Raw genomic sequence first — 22,947 nt, 5'->3', positions numbered from 1 at the left:
ATAATTGTTAGTTACTACCAGCAAGAGTCACGAAAGAGGGCGTGAAGGTGATGCTTGAGCGATCGAAGAAGGACGTTTTCGTTAGCACTTTTTCAATGGCTCAAGCAGAATCTTCAGGCTCTCTACCTCTGTTCCATCAGCGGATTGTAAAGCCCATCTGCCCACAAAAAACACACACAGAGGCAATTATATCTCTCAATTGGATAATAATATAATTGGAGTTTCTCACGTTATTTTCATCCAGGAGTTCCATTTTTAAAATGAAGTATTTTTTTACATGGGTTACATAAAGTCGGTATCTTTTTTTTCCCTTACTAACTTGCAAGTAGACAAAGAATTGATATGCGTGCAAGTTTTGCTGTCCAAATCCTTGTCCTTTTTCTCTTTACAACACATGACATTCACAACACTGAGAACACTTTACTAATTTACTTAAGAGGTGATAACAAAAGTGATCACATAGACCATAGTTAAGAGTTCCATTTGGTTTCACCATCTTTGTTAATGGCAGAACCGGAAGTGATTCACTCATGGTCTGCCCCAAGATCTCTCAGCACCAGCCTCATGTACTCCTTTGCACAGGTAATCACTCTCCTCTTCAGTGTTAGCTCAAAAGCTTACTTGCATCCAAAAATATTGAACTCGGGTTCTGATTTCTCGATTTGGGTCTTGAGAAAGTTGAGTTATACCTTGGTAGAAAACTTTTTTTTTTCTGTTTACTAGTTATTGAAATATCAATCTTTGTTCTATAGTTTTTCTCTTTGCAGTGGAACAAACAATTTTCCGTTAACTTGAAAAGAATAAAACAATTTGTTTTTTCTTGAAGTTTGACTGCAGAACAACTTTTCTCTGTATCTTTCTGAAATGTTGGAAACTTGAGATCCCTCGAACAATCTGTGGAAATGCTTTGGTTTTCTTTCGTAAATTGATTTTGTGTCCACTTTTTTTCAGAGAGATGACATTGAAGTTGTCGACGAGCCGTTGTATGCAGCATTTCTTAAAGCTACTGGTGTTGATCGGCCATACAGAGACGAGGTTCTCTCCAAGATGGTATGATTATAGGCTTTTAGGTCTTACTTGAGTCTTTCTTTGAAAAAAACAAGTTTAAAATGTCGTCTCGTATATTTGTTAGGCGAACAATGGAGATAAGGTTGTGAAAGATATCATTTACGGATCAGGATCGAAGAAGTACCGGTATTGTAAGGTGAAACTCTCCGAGTGTTTTTTGTTTTGTTTTGGAAGCTTCAAGAACCATTTTCAGACTTTCTTTGTCGTCTCATTCTCTAATAGATAGTGTGTTCTTTTGTTTCCTCTGAACAGCACATCTCGAAACAAAGGCTTCTCGGTTTGCCAAGTGAACTGATGAGTAAAGGAAAGCATTTCATATTGATACGAAATCCTCTTAACATACTGGTTAGCTTTTTCATCAAACTCTTTGTTCTCAGGTTGGTCCAATGTTCTGTTATAGGTCTCATCTTTAGCCAATATTTTCATCTAATGTTCTGCTCTGTTTTATCCTTTTTTGCAGCCTTCCTTTGAGAAAGTACTCCCTCCATCGTTTTACGAATTAGGCTTGGGGGAATTACTGTCGATATACAGTGATCTTTGTCAGATGGGAACACCACCAGCTGTCATCGATGCTGATGAGCTTCAGCGAGATCCCGAGGTTTTGTTTCTCTAATATGCAAAAAATTTAACAAATCATGTCACTTCTCTTGTGCATTAGTCCTTACATGTTGTGCCATTTATATATATACAGACCACACTACGCGGTCTATGCGATGATTTGGAGATTCCATTTCAAGCCTCTATGCTCAAGTAGGTCCTCTCCTTGCATTCTCTCTCGGTTTTATAAATGTCAAAAAAACTGTAATCTTTCTATGTTTTGTTGTGTGTTGCTTTAGATGGGAGGCTGGTCCTATACCAGAAGATGGAGTATGGGCACCATGGTGGTACAAGAGTGTGCACGAATCAACGGGTTTCTCATCTCCAAAGAAGTATCCTCGGGTAAAACTCTGGTTTGTTGTGGTTAATGATTGTGAATATCAATTTAAGATGTGTTTGGTATTGGCTTTTTCTCAGACATTTCCTCTGTCGCATTACGATTTGCTGGAGCAAAGTTTACCGCTTTACAACATTCTTAGGAGCCACTTGAAGCACAATTCCTCACTCTTGAGCAGTACCTTGCCTACTCCTAGTCTCCCAGTTCCTGAAAACGCAAAACTTCTTGCTTGGGTTGGTGACGATATTTTGCCTCGTGAGATGGCAAAGGTGTGATTGACTTGTGGAACGAAACTTAACGAGTCACTCATGTTTGTGATTTGCATTCTAAAACATTAAGTTCTATTTCTTCTTCTTTCTTCTTCAGGTTTCAGTTTTTGACTCGGTTGTACAAGGGGGTGACTCGGTATGGGAAGGACTTCGGATTTACAAGGGGAAGATATTCAAGCTTGAAGAACATCTAGATCGGTAAAAACAGTATAATCCATAAACTAAGAAGCAAGTAACAGAGTTTTCTAAGAAACCTTCTGTTGAAAATGTTGGATTAGGCTGTTTGATTCAGCAAAGGCTCTGGCTTTCGACAATGTTCCATCGCGTGAAGAGGTAAGCATCTGATGATCAAAAATCGAAGTTTTTGTCTTTTTTTTTTTCTGTTGAAACAACGTTACCATGATAGCTTTATCATGGCAAAACATACAGATAAAAGAAGCTATCTTCGGAACTCTCATAGCAAATGGTATGTTTGACAATACACATATCAGGTTGTCTCTAACTCGAGGGAAAAAGGTATTGCATTCATTTCAAGTTGCTTTTAAAAAAATGTGTTTACATTTTTGGTCATTTTAGTCTTTAAAAACTATACAACTTGTTTGTTTAAGGTAACTTCTGGAATGAGCCCTGCGTTTAATCGATATGGATGTACTCTTATTGGTAACCTTTCAGATTTATCCCAACAACCAAGACTGTAATAAAATCATGGCTTGTAATGGTTTCTTCTTAATGAACAATAAAAGTGAGTTAAAAAAAAAAAAAAAAGACTGTAATAAAATGGTTACTTTGGAGTTCGGTTTACATGTAAATTTTGATCGTTACTTTCAAATAATGCAGTGCTTGCGGAATGGAAGCCTCCAGTGTATGACAATGATGGTGGAATCGTTCTGGTGACTGCAACTACACGCCGCAATTCGCCCAATGTATGGATTTGGCTCAGCAATTTCTCTGCATCATATAACTTGAATTGCTGATTTCTCAAAATTCTTTCTGTTTTGTCAGAATTTGGATTCCAAGATTCATCACAACAACCTTCTTAATAACATACTAGCAAAGGTACTGTTTTTCAAAGCAAGAAAGTTCGAGAAATTGGCAGAGTTTTGTGAGAGTAAATTTTATTTGTAATGGGAAAAACCAGATTGAAAGTAACAATGCCAATGCCGCGGACGCCATTATGCTTGACAAAGATGGTTATGTATCTGAAACCAATGCAACCAACATTGTAAGTAAGCATTTAATGGTTCATCCGCAGGTCTTTTTGTCGAAAATCGTTAGATTAACACATTTCTTTCCTGTTATACAGTTTATGGTGAAGAAAGGCTGTGTTCTTACTCCTCACGCAGATTACTGTCTCCCTGGCATAACAAGAGCTACTGTAAGGAAAAAAAGTTCACATTCTTTTGTTGAGAAACATCTCTCAGTAATTGATATAAACCCTTTTGTTTTTAAATCTTTTTTCCTATATTCTTCCAAGGTCATGGAACTTGTGGTTAGAGAGAATTTCAGCTTAGAAGAACGAAGAATAAGTCTCTCGGAATTCCATACAGCTGATGAGGTTTTTCAGCGTACAAATCGAACTTGTGCCCTTCTCTTTCTCTAGCAAAATCAAAACAGGGTTTTTGTTTGTTTGTTCAGGTATGGACAACGGGAACTATGGGAGAACTAAGCCCGGTATGTACAGTTTTTAGTTAGTAGGCACCTGAATCTATGACATTCACTAAGTGGAAACAGTAATTTTTCATAAGACCTTTGTAGATAGTGATTTCCTCTAGGTAACTCATTGCTAAAGTTCGTGATGAAATGTTCAGGGGGTCTTACTTAACCATTAGAAAAGAACAGATTATTATTTAATCACAATCTATGCTCTTTTGTTACAGGTTGTGAAAATAGACGGACGTGTGATTGGTGATGGAAAAGTTGGACCGGTAACGAGAACACTGCAAAACGCTTACAAGAAACTGACAGAGGATTCAGGTGTGCCAATACCTACTTATCAAGAACCTTGAAATACCAACAAAAAAAAAAAGAGAAAGAGTGAGAGGGAAGTAATGAAAGTTACTAAAATATCTATCTGTGAGTATCAAACTTTTTTGGTTATGATTAAGTCATAGCTTAATAAATGCAAGATTAAATTAAAAAGCTTCGATCACATGACTCAATTGAGTTTTACCGTTTATTTAGGAGTTGAACACGAGGAAACTTAGCACTCAAAAATAAAAGTATTCAACTTTCACATGATTCAATTGGTTTTGAGGAAAAAAAAAAGCTTTCTTTCTTTTCACTTTTCAGGGGATATAAGATAGTAGTTGCTGCAAAGGAAGAAAAAACAAATCAAGATTGTAGACTTCCCGCAGTCATTTATTCGTACTTTTCGTCTCGGCAAAAACGGTGGGTAGTTAAGCTTTACTCGAATGTTTGTAAGAAGTGCGTGCTGTTTTTACTTCTAGAAGGTCACTGTTGGAGTCTTGGATAGACTCAGTCTAATACTATAAATTAAATTTAAATCGGATTCAGCGTTTCTTGTTTGACCCAACGTGAGACGTATGACCATAAATAAAGCCACCACGTATCAAACGTTTTACTTTTTTTTCACGTCGAAAACTCAATTTATCATTGAACTCTATTTAAGTCGATTCATATTAGTAAAAAATTAGAGGATAGCAAATTATTTAATTGCAAATTGCAACCATATATATTCATATATATATATCAAAAAGACGAAAAGAAAAAGTAGAGGTCGAGGTCCAGGGAAGCGAACAAGAGACCAAATTAACCACGCTTTACGTAATTATTGAATAACATATTTTAGATTCACGGTTGAAAATGCCCGAAACACGAAAACTATTGAGCATTCGTCTTGGAATGCCATTCCTATAAATCACGACACCAGTGTGACAGTGTCATGATATGAATCTATGGAATCATGAAACTTATAATTGAGTTTTAATGAATTTTAGAATATTGTTTATAATATAATTGTGTCTACTGTGTAGATATGCCATAGAACTCTGACTGGTAGACTTGCTTGATTATATAACTCACAACTCAAGAGGGGGTCCAACCAAGAAGTATTTGTTTTATTGATTTGTCATCTATAATGTTCGTAGCTTTTTTTGTTTTATAAAGGTTTCATGACCTAAAAACTAGTTGAAGGTATAATGGTATACCTTTTTTTGATAAACGAGTTACGAAAGGCCTTTACTTGTTAATGGCAACTTGGCAAGTAATGGCCTAAAAAATTTCGTTTTATTCTATTAGTTGCGGAACCCGATTCTGTAGGAGTTTTGTCTTCGCTTTTACTTGAGTGGCAAGTAGGCTTCAAGTTGTTTTTTTAATAGTTACGTGATAGTATCAGTTAGTAAAACCAGCTTTTTATAAGGGAACACCCAAAGTTATGAAAGCAATTCCTTAATTTGGCATATATATATATATATAAGAGATTCTAGGATCACAGTTGAAAGTTGAAAATTTAAACTCAAAACAAAAAGTCGTTTTTATTGAAAAATAAAAACAAAACAAAAAGTCCTTTCTTTGACTTCTAATGAAATGAAAACGATATATAAAGAAATTTAGCATAGTCTGTTACCAAAAAAAAAAATTTAGCATAGACGTCTTTGAACAAGAAAACACAAATACAAAAGCTGTCCGGAATTTAGATAAATTCCTCGTTATGCGATGTTTAAAATTTCAAAAACACAAATACATAACTCTTCTCGTTATGCGATGTTTTAAATTACTAGAGATGGGTTAAAATGTGATGTTACGCTTAAAATTTACAAAATCCCGAGAAATATGTAACTTATTTCGCCATGAGCCCTACCAATATACCATGACGGAAACAAAAGGAAAAATAACAAACTTGAGAAACCAAAAAAAAAAAAAAAAAAAAATTGAGTTGAAAAAAAGAAAGAAAAAAAAAAGGAAGGAAGATCATGTTCTTTGATTGGAGGAAGCTTCATATTGCCACGTGGAACTCTGGAATGACCCAACTGCTGACATCACTGTAACCCACCCAATCCCTTCTTCGCTCCTTCAAAACTCTCTTTTTTATGCTATCATAAACTCTCTTTCTCCTCCTCTAGTAGACAAAACACAAACAACTTTCAGAAACCATAAAGAAAAGAACAAAAAAAGTGGCAATTTTAAAAATCATGAGAAAATCTGATCATGTGAAGCCGCACACGGCTTTTTCCGGCGTTTTTCCGATTGTTTTCTTGCTTATCTTATCAGCGGCGGAGCTAGCGGCGGGTCAAGGACAGCCCGATCAGAGAACTGAAGTGTATAACTACGGCAGGTTAAGTCCAGCCATGGCCGTGATCGTCGTGATCTTGATCGCTGCTCTTTTCTTCATGGGCTTCTTCTCCATCTACTTCCGCCACTGCTCCGGCGTTCCCGACGCCGGCGTCTCTCCAGCCGGCGGAGCAAGATCCAGAGGAATCGTCAACGCGGCGGCGCGTGGACTCGACGCCTCGGTGGTGGAGACTTTCCCGACTTTCTTGTACTCTGATGTGAAGACGCAGAAGCTCGGGAAAGGAGAGTTGGAGTGCGCGATTTGTTTGAACGAATTCGAAGACGACGAAACGCTGCGTTTGCTTCCCAAATGCGATCACGTCTTTCACCCTCACTGCATCGGCGCCTGGCTCGAGGCTCACGTGACTTGCCCTGTTTGCAGAGCGAATCTCGCCGAGCAAGTAGCTGAAGGCGAATCGGTCGAACCGGGAAGAACCGAAACTGATCTTGAATTGCAGCAGGTGGTGGTTAATCCTGAACCGGTGGTTGCAGCTCCGGTACCGGAGCGATCGGAGACGGCAGAAATCGATTCGAGGAGATTACCTGGAGTGCCGGTGGATCTTAAACGAGTCAAGTTCTCGAGATCGCACACGACGGGGCATTCGGTGGTTCAACCGGGAGAGTGTACCGAACGCTTTACTCTCCGGTTACCGGAAGATGTGAGGAAGAGGATCATGGCGAATTGGAAACTAAACCGGTCGAATAGTCTTCTGGTTCTTCCTAGGGGAGGGAGTTCGAGGAGAGGTAAACCGATTGACCGGTCAAGGGCTCGGTCTGATCGATGGTTGTTCCGTAAGACACCGTCGTTTCTGTGGAGGAGTCGAGATGATGGTTCCATTAGGCTAGGTGCTACCGGTAGTGTTCGAGCCAACGCTGTACAGAATTCAACCGGCGATTCGGTACGATCAGACCGGTGGGCTTTTCTTAGAAACGCGTCGTTTCTTTGGAGGAACTCGTCGGTACGAGGAGGAGTCAATAAGGACGGCGAAGGAACTTCGGTTAAATCAACCGGTACTGGTGGCTCAACGAGCGGTTCGGTGAGATTACCGGTTTAGTTTACTTTTCCTTTTTAGCCGTAACTACTTTTTTCTTATCTTTTCCATTTTTGTTTTATTTGGGATTGTTAATAGAACACGCGATACATTTTCCTTAATTTTTTATTGTTAAACTTTGTATTCTTAAATCTCTGTAACGTAAATATAAATCAAAGTCAAATCCGAAAAAGAGATCTACTTTAAGAGAATAATGCATAAAAAAGAAGAAGGGAACAATATTCAAACAATGGACAGTGGTGAGGTGCGGTGCGGTGCGGTGCAGGTTGGTTTCTGGTTTTTTCAAATAAATAAAAAAGGTCTTATTCGTCGACAAAGAATATAGCTATCGATAAGATAAACATGCGAGTAGAATATAGTTTTTATGTTGCATACAACAGAATATAGCTCTCTTAATTTTCTTCTAACAAAAAAACATAATTCTTATGGTCTAATGGATACGACGAAATTTAAATATATATGGTATTACCGTATTAAGCATTTGCTTGGTTTAGTTATTATAACCAGAGCCGTGCTTAATGAGCAAAAAATAAGGCATTTGCCTTAGGCTCTTTTAATATTAAGCAAATTTTAAAGTTCCTAATTTTTGTATTTTTATTTAGTATATTGGTTGGTGTCTAAAAAAAGAAAATTAGTATATTGGTTAATATATATTTTTATGTTATTTTTTGTGGTTGAAAATTTATTATATATTAATAAAAAGTATTAGTACTTTATAATATCTTATAAAATAATATTTAAATTTGATTTACAACTTATATTTTTTTAAAAATAATTAGAGCAAAATGGAAAATTTTTCTTGTCATATACCTTAGGCCTCTAATACTCTAAGCACGACACTGATTATAACCAGAGTTTTACTTCGTAGTTTATACAGAAGACTAACAAAACAGTAAAACACCGACTACGGTTTGATGTACCAATATTCGTTTTTAAAACGTTATCAGATAAATCAGTTTTTTGTACGATTTAGAATTGCTGTCCTTTCCAGAAGAACAAATATACTATTACAAATAATTCCATGCAATTTTGTTATATATGAAAATTATTGACCGCCACTAGGTTTTCAGTCAGGTCACGGATCTCACCGCGTATGAATGGAATAATCATTAGTCAATTTTGATCCAGAAGGGCTTGATAAAAAAATAATATATATACTCCAGAAGGGCACAATTATCATCCAGAAGAGACTACATAGTTAAATGTATAATGATATGTTTCACATGTAATCTATGCGCAGCAGGTGCATATATTAGAACCCTTGAATAAACTGGGTTTGCTGCTTCGTTAGTTAATACATTATTTAGGTGTAAACTTGACATAGCAGTATGTCTAGATTATATAACGACAAACGAAAACAAAAATATTTGCACACCGTCACGACCGAAATTCTTTAAGAGTTAGTTTTAAAGGCTACAAGGACCAGACCAAATTCATGTCTTCTCGGACTTTCTACTTCTAATACGTGTTTTGCTTTCTTTCGATTTAATTCAAATATGGGTAGGTAATCCTGAAAGACAAAAATGTGTAAAGCCAGACAAAATGTCCACGAGAAACCAATCTATGGTAATGAAATTAAACGAGACTATGACGTCAGCACGGACGAGTTGTTGTCATTAACTTACACAAATGCAAAACATTTTATAACTTTTTTTGTTCCCGTGTTCATCGATAACTCTCCATGTTTTCTTTTTTTCTCATCAATCATTATAAGTTGCATCAATGACATATAATAAAATTACACGTAAAACATATATTTTTCGAGTAAGAAAAATATACTGGACTTATCTTAACCAAAAGCTTGTTGGCTCATTTTTACACCTATCTAATCAAAATCGTCTTATAGGCTCATATTTAAACACGCAAATGTTTGTGTACCTAGTAAACTCTTGTCAACATATGTTCTGTCAGTGAATGAGTTACAGCAACAAGTTTATGGTTCCACTAATTAGATTTAGTGGCGGTCTAGCTTTATTTTGGAAATCAGATGTTGACGTCGAGATTCTCTCATCTGTTCCGAATTTTATAGACATCAAAATTAAGTACAAAGTCATTCTTTTTTACCTTCGTCTATGGTCATCCGATGAGTCAACGACGTCAAGAGGTGTGGAACCAAATCTCGGATTTAGGTGCTAATAGGGATTCAGCTTGGATTCTCTAGAGCTTTCAACGAGATCCTTGAATCTTGATAATTCTAAAAAAAAAGGCCCAAGAAGATAAAAAACAAATAAATTACCATCTTCTGCGCTTTGGGCTTGTACAATTAAGGCCCAATAAAACCTATGTTCTTCCATGGGAAGTTGAGAACGTGAAAGAAAATAGCTCCGGCGATCCGATCACTCATGGCGAACGAAGACGACGACGGAGAGAAATCCAGAGGCATGCCCCAGCAGATTGCTAACAAACCCAAAACCCAGATCGTAATTGGTGTTCCTTCGTACCAGGAAGTCTTGGAAAGCTCACAGACGAAGTCCACGCCTCCATCTCTCTTCAAGCCTTCCCAGTCTTTCTCTCAGGCATTCGCTTTCGTCAAATCGTCCGACGTCTATTCTGCTCCTCCTCCTCCTCCTCCTCCGCCTTCTTCCGCCGCCTCTCCGTCGAAGCTGCCGGGCGCTTCTCAGGTGCCCAGTACAAGGTGTTAATGCTTGGTATTAGATGTCTATATCTGTTAGTTTTCCAGATTTTAGACCAATTAGTTCTGCAATTCCGAAACTCTCTACCGATTTTATCATTCTTATGTATGAAGATCAAATTAGAATCGATTTCTCTATGAAAAAAGTAATTTTGGGTATTGGATCAAAGTGTATGGAATGTTTATACTTCCTGAGAAGAATAAAAGTGTAGAAATTTAGCCTACGTAGCTTGTTCAAGTTTTAATGGAGATTGCTGTTTCGTACTTCATTTTCGTATACCATCAATCAGCTTTCAGTTTGTATGGCGTTGTTTAATGATTGCATTGTTTGTTGCATATCTAAATTTCCATGTGTTTTTTTTTTTTGTGGATGCTGCTTTTATCGCAGCCAAACGCTTCAAACCGATGTGGCTTCATCTTCTTCTTCTACTCCTGTAGCTACTGGCGACTCTTTGTCGTCGAACACAACTCAGTCTCGTAACGCAATCCTCGTTAGCAATAGACAGGTGAGGAGACTTAAACCTCCATGATTCAGTTTCCATGTTAATTGGAACTCATCTGAGTTTTATTTCCAAATGAACATTCTTGCAGAAAGGAAACCCGCTTCTTAAACATATCAGGAATGTTAAATGGGTTTTCTCAGAAATCATTCCGGACTACTTGCTTGGTCAAAGCACTTGCGCTTTGTATTTAAGGTGAAACTCTGCAACTATCATTTTCCATTTATGTGTAAAATCACAGAATGTTTTCATATTCTTAAGTCACGCTTGCTGATTCCCTGCAGCTTGCGGTATCATCTACTGCATCCGGATTATCTCTATTTCCGCATAAGGGAACTACAAAAGAACTTTAAGCTCCGTATTGTTCTTTGCCATGTCGACGTTGTAAGTTAAATCCTAGCTCTATGCTAAATGCTGAAGAGATATTCGAATAATTTTCTTAGACATTGCATATGCTGTTCTCATGATGTCGTTATGATTCTTGCTCAGGAAGATTCGGTGAAACCATTGCTTGAAGTCACGAAAACCGCTCTTCTCCATGATTGCACCCTATTGTGCGCCTGGAGGTATCTCATCTATCTACTCATTCGCAGCTCATGTGATAACACATTGTCAATCACTCTGCCTCTCGTTGTATACAACTTTCGTGTAAAAACTCTTGCAGCTTGACTGAATGTGCCCGTTATTTGGAAACGATCAAAGTCTATGAAAACAAACCCGCGGATCTCATCCAAGGCCAGATGGATACAGATTATCTCTCACGAGTATGGAAACTCTGCAACCTGCGCTTTTGATATTTGTGTTATTTTCAATTTTATAATATGTTTGACGGAGTAATTGTTGTTTGCAGCTTAACCATTCTCTTACAAGCATCCGACATGTGAACAAGAGCGATGTAGTCACACTTGGTTCTACATTCGGGGTTGAGCTTTAAAAAATAAAACTTTTCCAGTTATTGTGAATTTGATGTTTTCTATGATTCAACTAAAATTGGATACCTTCAAAAACATGTTTTATGCAGTCTCTTGCTCATATAATGGATGCATCCATGGAAGACTTAGCTCGCTGTCCCGGGATTGGCGAACGCAAGGTACATTTCTCTTCGCCTATAACCCAAAAAGATACATAGTTCGTGATATAGGAGCAGATTTTAATCTGAAAATCACTTTAAAAACCTCAGGTGAAGCGGTTGTACGATACATTCCACGAACCTTTCAAGCGTGCAACTTCAAGCTACCCGTCTGTTATAGAACCAATAATCCCGGAGACTGTAAATCAGAAGGATGTGAACTCAGAGGAACCTGTTGAAGCAGACGAGGATTTTGTGGAGGACTCGAGGAAACGCAAGAGGAAAGAACCCGAGAAAACCGTGAAGACCGCACTCTCAGCTGTTTTTGCTCGATACTCAGATAAACTCAGCAAGAAAAAGGAGAAACAAAAGGAGAAAGGTTCCACAACAGAGTCAGATGCTGAAACCCACCAAGATTAACACAAATTTTTGATCATATTCCTAAAATTGTAACCAAAGGTTTGAGTGTAAGGTAGAGTGGGATAGTTCCCGAATCTTTTGTATTAATTTCAAACTTTTGTTAATAACTTCTATTTAGCTTTTCTTGGTTTGTGCCATTTTCAGTAATTTATGGAAGAAAAAGAATCCAGAAAGGGAAGACCTAGATAGAAAGTGGAAATTGTTAGTCCGAGCGATGGTCTGAAAATTCGGTTTTAAAATGATTTTGAACTTTGATGATCTTCTTTAACATTTTAGATGTGATGTTATTTACTCATGAATAAAGTAGAAATACCAATCACTTACATGTGTGGTAATCATGGAAGATAAATTGTATTCGATAGTTCGCTTTTGAGAGTTGATTTAGTTCTGTTGATAAAACATTTTAGTATATAGATAAGAATTAGTTTTGTTCAAAATGGTTTAGTTCGGTTTGCTGCTTTGTATAGAGTGCGTGTTAAATATACAATTTGACCGTTTAGCAGCCTTTTGCAATTTTAGAATTGTTGTTTTGTTGACATGTTTCAAATGCTTTTGTCAATGTCTTGTCGAACATCGACACAAACACTTGAACTTTGTGCACCACTCTTCGAATTATTATCCATTGTTTTCTTTTCTTTTTGTACATAAAAAGGCTTTCGGTGTAAATTGCTTTAAATTGCAAATTTGCAATCGACAAAAAAAGTAAAGTTGCAAAAGACTAGTAAAAGAAAGAAAAAAAGTGCAGAGTATATTTGAGGTGTAAGTAAACCGGTCATGAGAGACATTGGGTGAACAGGTAAATAAATAACCTGAGAAAAAGTAAAAAGTCAAATTTTCCCCATTTTTCCTACAAAGAAACATCAACAAAATTTGTTCTGATCAGCCAAAAAGATTTGCCGGTCGATTCGGTTCAGTAATGTAGAAATCGAATCGAAATAATTTGGCAACTTTGATAGAACAAAAAAACAGCTTTTTATTAAACCAGCTCGTAATAAATATCTTAATGTGAATAGCATATTTATGTATATATATATATATATGAGATATTTGTATATATATATAAAGCAAATGAAGTTACTGAATACTGAGGATGTTGGAACATGAGGGGGACAAAAGTGAAAGTCTATGATGGAGAAAAAGAGAGATCAGTAATATTAAAAACATGAAACTCAGAAACTATATAAATAATTTTTCATTCAACAGTATATACATGAATGTGTGTAAATAATGTATGTGCAGTTTACGGAATCTGACTTCCTTCTTTTTCGGACGAAAGCAAATGTTTCAATCTGCTTCATGTCTTAGCAAACCCAATAAAGCATATTTCTCCTCACTTCTCTTTTTCTTTTCTTGATCCTTGGGATTTGATCTCGTTTCATTTTTTTTCGATTTCGCCCCAATACTCTTGTTTTCTCGTGGATTTCACCCAGCAAATACTTTCGAACCCCAATTGTTTTAAAAGCTTAAGGCCAAAACCGCATTTTGTGTCTTAAACACAGTTTGTTCCATCGTCCATATAATTTTTTTTCATTAATGATTTCATTTTAAAAGTAAAATTGAGAAAATTAAATGGAAGCAAGATAACCTTTTCCATCACCGAACTTTCATTCATTTATTTCTATTGCTAGTTGCCAACCGATTTTATGGCTTTTAGTTATTATTTTTTTGACTAAAGGTTTAGTGGCTTTTAAATCTGTTAGGTTGATAATATAGAATACACATCTTATAAAATTGTTAATGAATCATCTATGTAGTGGTTAAGTTCTCGTGAATTTTCTCAATAAAATATATAAAATTATGAAAACTAAAGCAAGATGAGAAACAAAAAAGAAATAAAACAACAAGAACCACTAAAATCGCAATCTTATCATCACCAAGAAGGGGTCATTTGAAAAATAGATATTTTACTGATTTGTCATTTATGTGTATGTAAGGGTAGGTGTCCTTGCAAGGAAGGGTATATATGTCTATTGCACATATATGTACATAGATATAAGTTCAAAAGTTGATTGCAATTGTACCTAACCAAACAATACAAAGCTCTCTCTTTAATAATATATAAAAGACACATTGATAGATACCATAGAGATGTCATAAGTTATGTACTTAAAAGTTTATGACCCAATTTTGGATATGAAGTCCAAAGACTCCAGCTGCGGAGATCCTTACAATACATCTTTGCTTATTGTGTACCTCTCCCACGCTTTCTTTTCTTTTACCATAGATGTTACAATGCTTAACCTTTTTATCAACTAATTATAATCGTTGTAATGTCCTACTAATTTTGATATGAGTAAACTCTTGGAGAAAAAAGTTTTTACGTTTAGTACCAAATCAAACATCACTGGACTGGATTTGTAGCTGAAGTACATCAAATCGGAGTGCTTACTCAACTATCTAGAACGACTTTTGGGAACTTTGACTTTATATCGAACTTCAAGATACGTTTATTAAGGGCGTTAATCCAACCATATTAATTCATCGAAAGTTATGTTAATTCCGAAGAGAAATAAGACATGGAATCCGAAAGCTACTGAAATTCATTCAGATTTATGTATGTGTTAGAAACGTGTAGACTTGCATCACCTTCGACATAAGGCCCCATGGTATAAATCAAAACTTTGTTTACTTCTTCGTTTTTTTCACATTTTGATTTCATTATTTATCAGAAATTCAGATTCATGAATCTATAAATATCGTTAGTCTTTGTCATTACAAATGATCGGTAATTTTTATGTGGTATCGTTTTCTCTATGTAACAGTATTCAATTAACAAAAACTGTTACCAATATATTATGGTTTTTTTTTTTAAATGAGACGAAAATTGTTAATACAGTACATGTGTTTCACGTCTGCAAATCAATAGTTTCATTTTAAAAAAAAATTATAAACAATAACTGTTTTTATATATAAATTGATGTATAATAGTTGAATTTCGAATTTACTTCTAAGCAAGTATCAAAAATTTCCGTATATTTCCCAAACTATATTTTACTATTTTCTGTATCTCTCTTGAGCTATATTTCTGGTTAGTCCAACTTTAATTATGACGGAAAGTATTAAGATAACTATATTTACGGTGTAAGTGTTGAGAAGTGTTTTGGTGATGGAGCTTGTGTAGTTGTATATTTGTTGCAGCTTTGCCTTCATTAATATGTCATCAGATGGATGAAACAGAAAAAGATAGTTTAAAAAAATGAAGTCAAAGGTGTTGACAAATTTTCTTTTTATAACTTGTTTAGAGATTTCGACTACTAACAAACTTCGTCTACATTCTCACACGTATCTTCTCATTCGTCATTTGGTCTTCAGAATCAAACCTAACACGTGATTCATTTCGTTCTTATGTTTGTTCTTTTTTGTTGGTCAGTATTCAAATCCACATTTTCATAAGTATAATATCATTATGCCTTATGTCTATATCCATTTTTTATTAGAAAAAGTATGTGTATCTGGTTAGGGTCGGCCCCGTCGGGTTAGTCTAATACTTCTCCAATGTAAAATTGAATATATTCGTAAATACTATATTTGACAATACGAAAGAGATAATTTTTTGGGTGTCAGTTGTCACAGGCTCAGTTAGAGCTCTAGTTGGTAATATTGTAGAATGACAGAATTATAAACTTATGCCATATAAAATGGATTAAAAAAAAAACTAAATGTTAAACCGTTAAGTGACATTTTCATCACAAATTATTACTGATTATGAATCGTGATTTTACACAGTTAAAATAATAATAATAATAAAAAAGAAACATACAAATTTATTTTGCTATTCTTCTACGACTAGTAGTCAAAATATTCAAAACCTGCAATTGATGTGGAAGCATTTGCTAGTACAATTTCAGATAAAAGCTGATGGCAAGAATCAAATTGCTGCAATATACTTTAAAGTTATTATGAAACTATTCTGATTTTTTTGGTTTTTTTTAAGTAATTACTTTTGATTTTCGTAATAAAAACTCTTCGATTATTTCACATAAAAGTCATAAAATTTTATTATTTGATAGTGAAGAAACTTAATACATATTTTCTTCTTATATTTGCTTTGGGTCAAGAAATTATTTTTGAGGCCATTTACTTTTAAATTTGCCTCTTAAATTGACATGCTTGTTTGTGGAGCATAGTTTAACGTTGTTTTCAACTGTTAGCATTTTTCTTATGATTTCGTGAAAGGTTGGAATTAATATTCTTTTTAACGGAGCGATAAACGAATTGATATATGGATGCTCTTGTTGTCAATATAGGTATATTGCAAATTTGGATTAAACCGAGATTTTCTTTTTGGATTTTATAACATATTTTATTTTTTACCAAGTGGTAAACTTGTTTTTTTTTTTTTCTTTTTATGAGTTTTATGTAAAAGTGATGAGTTCGACTGAAGATTTTTTTTTTTTTTTTTGTTAAAGAGTTCGACTGAAGATATTCCTTTACGAATGCAGTGGGTTCGAATTTTCCTGATTACCTGTTCCAGTGGTTACATTGCTATTATCTTCCGACACTATATACATATATATATATATGTATATTTGACTATAAAGATCCCCAAAACTTGGATATTCCTTCACAGCAATATTGGACTAGTAAAGTAGATATCTCAATTAAAATAAAAAGGATTACACTTTGTTAGAAGCCAAACCTATGAGGCTATGAGGATAGCACATACCATGAAGACGAACAGTACATTTATTTTTTCAAGATATATAGCAATCTCTTTAATAGTAATTGGAGAGAATGAAAATTTACTTCACTGGATTTGAATTTAGTAGATGAGGACTTAGGTTAGGTCCAGCCTCCAAAAAGCCGAAAAAGTTCATAAAAACAACAGTTTGATTTGGATACTCATTGGCATGTGCTTCAAAAATACCCCACATCTTATAATGGGTCCAAAAAATTTCGATTTTATTGATTAGTCAAATGTGTATAGTAGTGGTAGTAAAAGCAAATAAAAATTAAAAATAATTTTATGGAAAAGATAAACGAAAATAAAGCCTAGGCTTAGTGGTCTATCCTTAGACTATAAAAGAAGATCAAGTGTAGAAATATGGTAGGAACAGAATTATGATCCTATCAGTTTTACCATATTTTTTTTATAACATTAACAGTGGTACTAAATAATCTGCGTCAATTTTTTTTTCTTCTTCCTTTCGCAACTGCTACTGTTTTTTTTGTTTGTCATGTCAATAACACAAGCTGGGCTTTGTTTTATCTATTTAGACGGAGTCTTACATGCAAAAATTGATCACACGTTAATTTTGCTTAACATATTCTAAAGTTCTTTTTTAGCAGCAGAGTTCAAACGATCAGAAGAAAACCGACAATAAATTTAAAAGCGTGTAAATTAAATAATATGGTTGAAAACAATCACCAAACTGACAAAAAAAAATTAAGCTGACAACAATGTTCGTCACGAGGTTGGTTGTGGTTTAGTATACACATGACGAAAATACAACATTTAAAGTTTGATAATTTAGTATATAGAAACGAAAACAACAGAGAAAGATTACAATTTTTAAGAATTCTATTTTTATCTATTTTTTTCGTATAGCTTTCTTTTGTGTGTTTTAATTTGACTTCTTATTAGGTCCGAGAAAAATCATTGACTTGTGAGGTTGCGATGGACCGACCTGCGACGTACACGGTTCGATCTATAAGCTTATCGTGTAGGTCCGTAGAGTATGGAACTACTACAAGTCTACATCTAAACGCTCGTTATGTTCGAACTATGAATCATTTCTTCAACTAAAAAAAAAATAACATTGAATCATTGTAATTGTTTTTTTTTTGTTGTCGAGTATTTGCAAAAATTAGTCCTTTCCCAGATTTTTTTTTTCCGTGTGTTAATACTATCTTACCACGGATTCACGGACTTACACGTGTATATACGCTTACAGTGGCGATTATTATGATTTTTTAATTAAACAGAGTCAAAGTTAGGCGAAGTTTAAAGTGCACGATGTGAATTATATAGTATAACTCGCAATATATTATTAGTTCTGTACTTTTTTTTTACGACTCAATATGTTTTTCTTCTTCATTATTATGTACACCATTCTGGATTTAAAAAATGAGCTTTATTATGAATTACTCACTACTATCTCACTGAAATGGTGCACATGCGTCACATGCATTAGCAATTAAGTCAAGTTTTATTTCAGCTCAAAACCTCAAAATATTTCAACTAGATAATTAATAATAGTTCATTAATAATTATTTATTTCGGACTAATTGGTGGTTGAAAGCTGGCCCAAGAGAACTCTATCCACAGCAAAGAGTGGAAGCGACCTACCTGTCTTATGACCCATTAAAACTCATTATTGTTCCTTTTTTTTTGCTTTCCCTTACATATACATGTCGATGACAATAAGATTACTTTTATACATTTTATTTATGTATGAAATTATCAAACATCCTCAATAACTAAAAGTTGTCAAACCAAATTTTTAGTTTTAGTTTTCTAGTTTTTCGGGATGTGATAAATAAATTAAAATTGATGGTTTAAGGTTTTAATTTGTTTGACTCGGTTTCCTTTGTTAAAAATTAGCATTAAATAATTTTATTGTTTTTTTTTTCGTTTTCGAAATATTTTTTGGTTAAGTAATCGAGCTTAACCAAGTTACGTAGACAATCTAGCAGTTCATGATAAACAATTTTATATGAGGTATATTAGTATATACATAAGATCTAGATCGCATAATTTAGCATTATAGGAGTCTTATGTTAATGTCTTTAATTCAAAGTTGCATTGTTTGCGTAAGTGATGTTGTTAAACAAGTCCATTTTAGTGACAAAGACATTTTCTTGCTTGCGATTGGATCCTAAACCATCCCGTCAACGATCATTAAAATCATTGTTTTCAAATCATTATTACGATCCTGAAATTTTCATGTTAATATCAGTGTCATAGATGAATTATTGTAGCCTAGTTAGTTTGCAAGGAAAGGATAAATGATACGAACATTAACATGAAAAACTAAAGTCTAAAACTTGTTAATATTGATCAAAAGTTTAGAGAATTACTCAACAGGCACGCCTTTTTTTATTGATTTTTAAAACACCATTAATTTTTATAATACAGATACATTGACAAAATGTGAAAATAGCAATTAATAGTCGTCGATCTTTTATAACAAGTAGATCAAACCACTACATGATTAACAACATGACAAATCATAAATTATTGAGCCTATTAAAGTCGGGTTACATCTAAACCACACACTAGAGATACGAAATTACGAATAAACAGAAAAATACATTATAGAAAATGAATACAGCTAAGTATTTTAATTAAAGAACCTTAATTATTCGAATTGGGTGTTAATCAATCGTATTCCATAAGATGAATACAGCTAAGTACAAATTACAAAAGACGAAGCGAGGCTGTACTTAATTCTGCCAAAGTGAATGAAGCTGCCTTAAAGACCCTCAACTCTGTACCAAAAAAAAAAGTACAAAACTTTAAAATTTAAAATGTAAAAATCAAAGGAAAACAATATTAAAGTGTCAATTTTAAAACAGATATTTGCAAATCAAAATAGAAGATTTCCTTGCTTCCTGTGCCACCGCCCTCTCTCTCTCTTAGTTTTACAGACATAGAAATAAGAAACCCTGAAACAGAGATAAAACAAAGCACAAGTTTTGAGTGTGTTTTTAGTGTCTCTCTCTTTCTCTGTCCTTAAAACAACCGCCTTTATTACAGAAACACCCCTTCCTTCTTATAATCTCTTTACCATCTCTTCTCTTCACAGAGGAGAAACAAAGAGCTGAGACAGAAACTCTCTCTCTCTGTGCCCAAAATTCTGTTCTGTGAAAACCCACAAATCTAAGAGAAATTATGAATAAACAAGATGTGATGAAGCTTCAGGTATACGTCTCCTTCTCTTCTTCCTGTTTCTATCTATCTCTCTCTCTCTTCAAGCTTGTGTGTGTATAAATTAGTGTGCTAATTCTTTACTGGGATTTGAGTTTTGCAGACTTGTGTTCTGAAAGTAAACGTACACTGTGAAGGCTGTAAACATAAAGTGAAGAAACAGTTGCAGAAAATCGAAGGTCTGTTCTTGCTCTTTTCCCCTTCTTCATATATCTTCTCCCTTAGCTCATTTTTCTTTGGGGTGTTTGGTCATTTTAATTTTTAATTCGGTGAACTTGGTGCTAATTAAACACAGTTTTATTGTGAGGTTTATGAAGTGTTTTTTTTTTTTCTCATAAGACCATGGATCTATGAATATTGCAGTTTAAAAATAAATTATCAGCTCAAATGTATATATTGCAGTTCTAAAATTTATGAAGCGCGCGCGTGTGTGTTTTATCCTGTTGTGTGATACTTTCATAACCCAATAAAAAAGTTACTAATTTTCCGACTCTATGGAGTCCTACGTTTTGAGAATATCTGACATAAAGTTCATAATTTTAACCATGGAGTGCTGAGTTTTGAGCCTTACCAAATGGGTTTGTTAATAAACCTAAATGATGTTAATGTCTTGGGAAGAATCTGACATTGGAAATGTTGTCTTGTTATGATTTTCAGGCGTGTACTCTGTAAAAGCAGATGTAGAACAGGGGAAAGTCACAGTCACAGGAAACGTTGACCCAGCGATTTTGGTTAAGAAACTGAGCAAATCTGGCAAACACGCCGAGATCATAGGCGGTGGAGGAGGAGGAGGAGGCGGCGGGAAAGGGTTTCCTAATCTGAGTGGGCAATTTGCTAATCTCAACATGAATGGTAACAATAAGCCTAAAGGTGGAAAAGAGAGCAACCAAGTGAAGGGAAAAGCTAATGGTGGTGGCCAGAGTCATGGTCATGGTCATCCAATGCAACTAACTCCTCAGCAGATTCAACAGATGATGATGATGAAAGCTGCTGCTCAAGGTGGTGGTGGTGGTCATGGTGGGAAAGATATGAAGATGATGCCTCCTGTGGCATCAAAGGATCAGAAGAAGTCGGTTAAGTTTGCGGATGAAGACGATGAGGATTTCAGTGATGATGATTACGACGATGAGGACTTCAGTGAGGATGATTATGATGATGATGAGTTCGATGACGATGAGGATGAGGATGGTGAGATGGGAGGACATGGTCACATGCCTCCTAATAAGGTGATGATGATGCCTAACAAGATTCCTCCCATGGGTCATCATGGCGCTGGTGGGCCTAAGGGTCCTAATGAGATGATGATGATGATGAATGGGTTCAAGGCCGGTGGTGGCGGCGGAGGAGGAGGAGGAGCGGGGAAGAAAGGTGGTGGTGGTGGTGGGTTTGAGATTCCGGTGCAAATGAAGGGGATGGTTGAGGGTAAATTAGGAAAAGAGGGTAAAAAAGGAGGTAAAGGAGACAATGGTAAGAAAGAAGGAAAAGAGAAGAATAAAGGAGGTGGGGGCAAAGCCGGAAAAACAGATGCCAAAAGTGGTGGTGGCCTTCTAGGGTTTTTCAAAAAGGGTAAAAGCGGAAAAAAAGATGAGAAGAAGGGAGCTAGTAGTAAGAAAGAAGGCGGTGGGGGTGATAAGGTAAAATCCTCCGGTGGTGGTGGTGGAGGAGGAGGAGTTGTTCATCATTATGATAATGGGCCTAAAAAAGGAGGAGGTGGGTCCAAAGGAGGAGCCCATGGGACCCACGATATTGAAGAGCTTATGAAACACAGTAAAGGAGGAGGAGGTAACAAGGGCAATCATAATCATAGCGCCAAGGGAATTGGTGGGCCAATGAGTCAAGGTGGTCCCATGGGTATGATGGGTCAAGGTGGTCCAATGGGTATGATGGGTCAACCAGGTCCGATGGGTAGTATGATGGGTCCAATGGGCGGTTCATACCCGGCGGTTCAAGGCTTGCCGATGAGTGGAGGAGGAGGATTTTATCCGCCACCGCCGCAGGCAAATCATCCAATGAACCAACAACAACAGTATATGCAAATGATGATGAACCAGCAGCAACAACAACAACAGCAACAACAAGCGGCAGCTCATGGAGGCTATGGCGGTGGTGGTGACATGTACCATCCGATGATGTATGCTCGGCCTTATCCGGCAGTGAATTATGCTCATCCTCCCCCAATGCCACCTCCACACGCGGATTCTTATACGGATATGTTTAGCGATGAGAATCCAGGTGGTTGTAGTATCATGTGATCTTTCTTTGTAATGTTAATTAGAAAACCGAATATGAATGTTTGTCTTAGTCTTATGTTTTTTTTTTTTTTGGGCTGTCCTTTTTAACTGTGCCGAGGATTTGAAACAAAATGTGCTTTAATTTTGTTAGTGGAATGATGTTTATAATATCTCTTATGTCGTTATAAAGTAAGATATTTAGCTTTATTTTTCCTTTTGTGAAAAGAATGTTTGAGCAGCCTCTTAACAGTATTGTAGGTACAATAGCATTATCATTTTATGAGCCTATGATAATCAACTTGTATAGTGTGCCACTATTATTGTTAACACCATATTAAATTTGACCCGTAAAGGTACCAAATTCGTGATTATTTACGTGTTGATTATGATGTTTTGAAAATAATGGGGATACAAATCTTTGAAAATTAGCTGTTATTGTGGTCTATCAAATACAGTCTTCCAAATGAACTAAATGCGTTTAAATCGATATTTGGAATGTGGTAAAAAAACAATCAATATTTTGTTCAGCTAAATCGGGTCAAAGAGAAATGCCTTGGAACTAAATTAATTAAATCTCGTTAAATCAAGTCAACCATAATAATTCGATATATT

The 22,947-nt window shown here is 35.4% G+C and overlaps 4 protein-coding genes across 6 annotated transcripts; all 4 read left to right on the top strand.

The window, feature by feature from the left end:
- Window positions 1–445: 445 nt before the first annotated feature.
- Window positions 446–4,768, top strand: LOC18024210 (branched-chain-amino-acid aminotransferase-like protein 1). 3 transcript variants are annotated; one of them, XM_024159578.1, is made up of 20 exons: window positions 446–582; window positions 952–1,050; window positions 1,133–1,204; window positions 1,321–1,413; window positions 1,529–1,666; window positions 1,760–1,818; window positions 1,905–2,007; window positions 2,083–2,271; window positions 2,369–2,469; window positions 2,550–2,604; window positions 2,701–2,787; window positions 2,944–3,013; window positions 3,109–3,194; window positions 3,274–3,327; window positions 3,410–3,493; window positions 3,575–3,646; window positions 3,746–3,826; window positions 3,907–3,942; window positions 4,149–4,245; window positions 4,561–4,768. In XM_024159578.1, the coding sequence occupies exons 1-20, from the start codon at window positions 505–507 to the stop codon at window positions 4,572–4,574; spliced, it is 1,668 nt and encodes a 555-aa protein (XP_024015346.1). In that variant the 5' UTR covers window positions 446–504; the 3' UTR covers window positions 4,575–4,768. The 3 variants fall into 3 exon arrangements, with proteins under 3 accessions (XP_024015346.1, XP_024015345.1, XP_006408103.1); XM_024159577.1 differs by lacking the exon at window positions 4,561–4,768 and having other exon boundaries at window positions 4,149–4,470; XM_006408040.2 differs by lacking the exons at window positions 2,944–3,013; window positions 4,561–4,768 and adding an exon at window positions 2,880–2,931 and having other exon boundaries at window positions 4,149–4,470.
- A 1,549-nt stretch (window positions 4,769–6,317) lies between these two features.
- LOC18024209 (E3 ubiquitin-protein ligase ATL6) lies at window positions 6,318–7,785 on the top strand. Its single transcript, XM_006408039.2, has one exon. It carries the CDS (start codon window positions 6,423–6,425, stop codon window positions 7,614–7,616), a length of 1,194 nt encoding a protein of 397 aa, XP_006408102.1. The 5' UTR covers window positions 6,318–6,422; the 3' UTR covers window positions 7,617–7,785.
- A 2,144-nt stretch (window positions 7,786–9,929) lies between these two features.
- LOC18024208 (DNA excision repair protein ERCC-1) lies at window positions 9,930–12,346 on the top strand. Its single transcript, XM_006408038.2, has 9 exons — window positions 9,930–10,248; window positions 10,634–10,751; window positions 10,837–10,940; window positions 11,030–11,129; window positions 11,235–11,311; window positions 11,410–11,509; window positions 11,596–11,667; window positions 11,767–11,835; window positions 11,926–12,346. The coding sequence occupies exons 1-9, from the start codon at window positions 9,956–9,958 to the stop codon at window positions 12,232–12,234; spliced, it is 1,242 nt and encodes a 413-aa protein (XP_006408101.1). The 5' UTR covers window positions 9,930–9,955; the 3' UTR covers window positions 12,235–12,346.
- Window positions 12,347–19,764: 7,418 nt separating this feature from the next.
- On the top strand, window positions 19,765–22,505 carry LOC18024207 (heavy metal-associated isoprenylated plant protein 34). Its single transcript, XM_006408037.2, has 3 exons — window positions 19,765–20,098; window positions 20,208–20,283; window positions 20,762–22,505. The coding sequence occupies exons 1-3, from the start codon at window positions 20,069–20,071 to the stop codon at window positions 22,354–22,356; spliced, it is 1,701 nt and encodes a 566-aa protein (XP_006408100.1). The 5' UTR covers window positions 19,765–20,068; the 3' UTR covers window positions 22,357–22,505.
- The last annotated feature ends 442 nt before the right edge of the window (window positions 22,506–22,947 follow it).

Source organism: Eutrema salsugineum, unplaced genomic scaffold (assembly GCF_000478725.1).
Source record: "Eutrema salsugineum unplaced genomic scaffold, Eutsalg1_0 scaffold_13, whole genome shotgun sequence".
Classification (NCBI taxonomy): Eukaryota; Viridiplantae; Streptophyta; class Magnoliopsida; order Brassicales; family Brassicaceae; genus Eutrema; species Eutrema salsugineum.
This window is presented reverse-complemented; position numbering and strand designations above follow the sequence as displayed.

Coding starts and splice junctions, on each gene's coding strand:
- LOC18024210 (XM_024159577.1), top strand. CDS start 505: ATGGCAGAACCGGAAGTGATTCACTCATGGTCTGCCCCAAGATCTCTC. Junction 1,819..1,904: donor TTTCAAGCCTCTATGCTCAA/GTAGGTCCTCTC, acceptor GTGTTGCTTTAG/ATGGGAGGCTGGTCCTATAC. Junction 2,470..2,549: donor CTTGAAGAACATCTAGATCG/GTAAAAACAGTA, acceptor ATGTTGGATTAG/GCTGTTTGATTCAGCAAAGG.
- LOC18024209 (XM_006408039.2), top strand. CDS start 6,423: ATGAGAAAATCTGATCATGTGAAGCCGCACACGGCTTTTTCCGGCGTT.
- LOC18024208 (XM_006408038.2), top strand. CDS start 9,956: ATGGCGAACGAAGACGACGACGGAGAGAAATCCAGAGGCATGCCCCAG. Junction 10,249..10,633: donor TCTCAGGTGCCCAGTACAAG/GTGTTAATGCTT, acceptor CTTTTATCGCAG/CCAAACGCTTCAAACCGATG. Junction 11,836..11,925: donor CCGGGATTGGCGAACGCAAG/GTACATTTCTCT, acceptor TAAAAACCTCAG/GTGAAGCGGTTGTACGATAC.
- LOC18024207 (XM_006408037.2), top strand. CDS start 20,069: ATGAATAAACAAGATGTGATGAAGCTTCAG. Junction 20,099..20,207: donor AAGATGTGATGAAGCTTCAG/GTATACGTCTCC, acceptor TGAGTTTTGCAG/ACTTGTGTTCTGAAAGTAAA. Junction 20,284..20,761: donor ACAGTTGCAGAAAATCGAAG/GTCTGTTCTTGC, acceptor TATGATTTTCAG/GCGTGTACTCTGTAAAAGCA.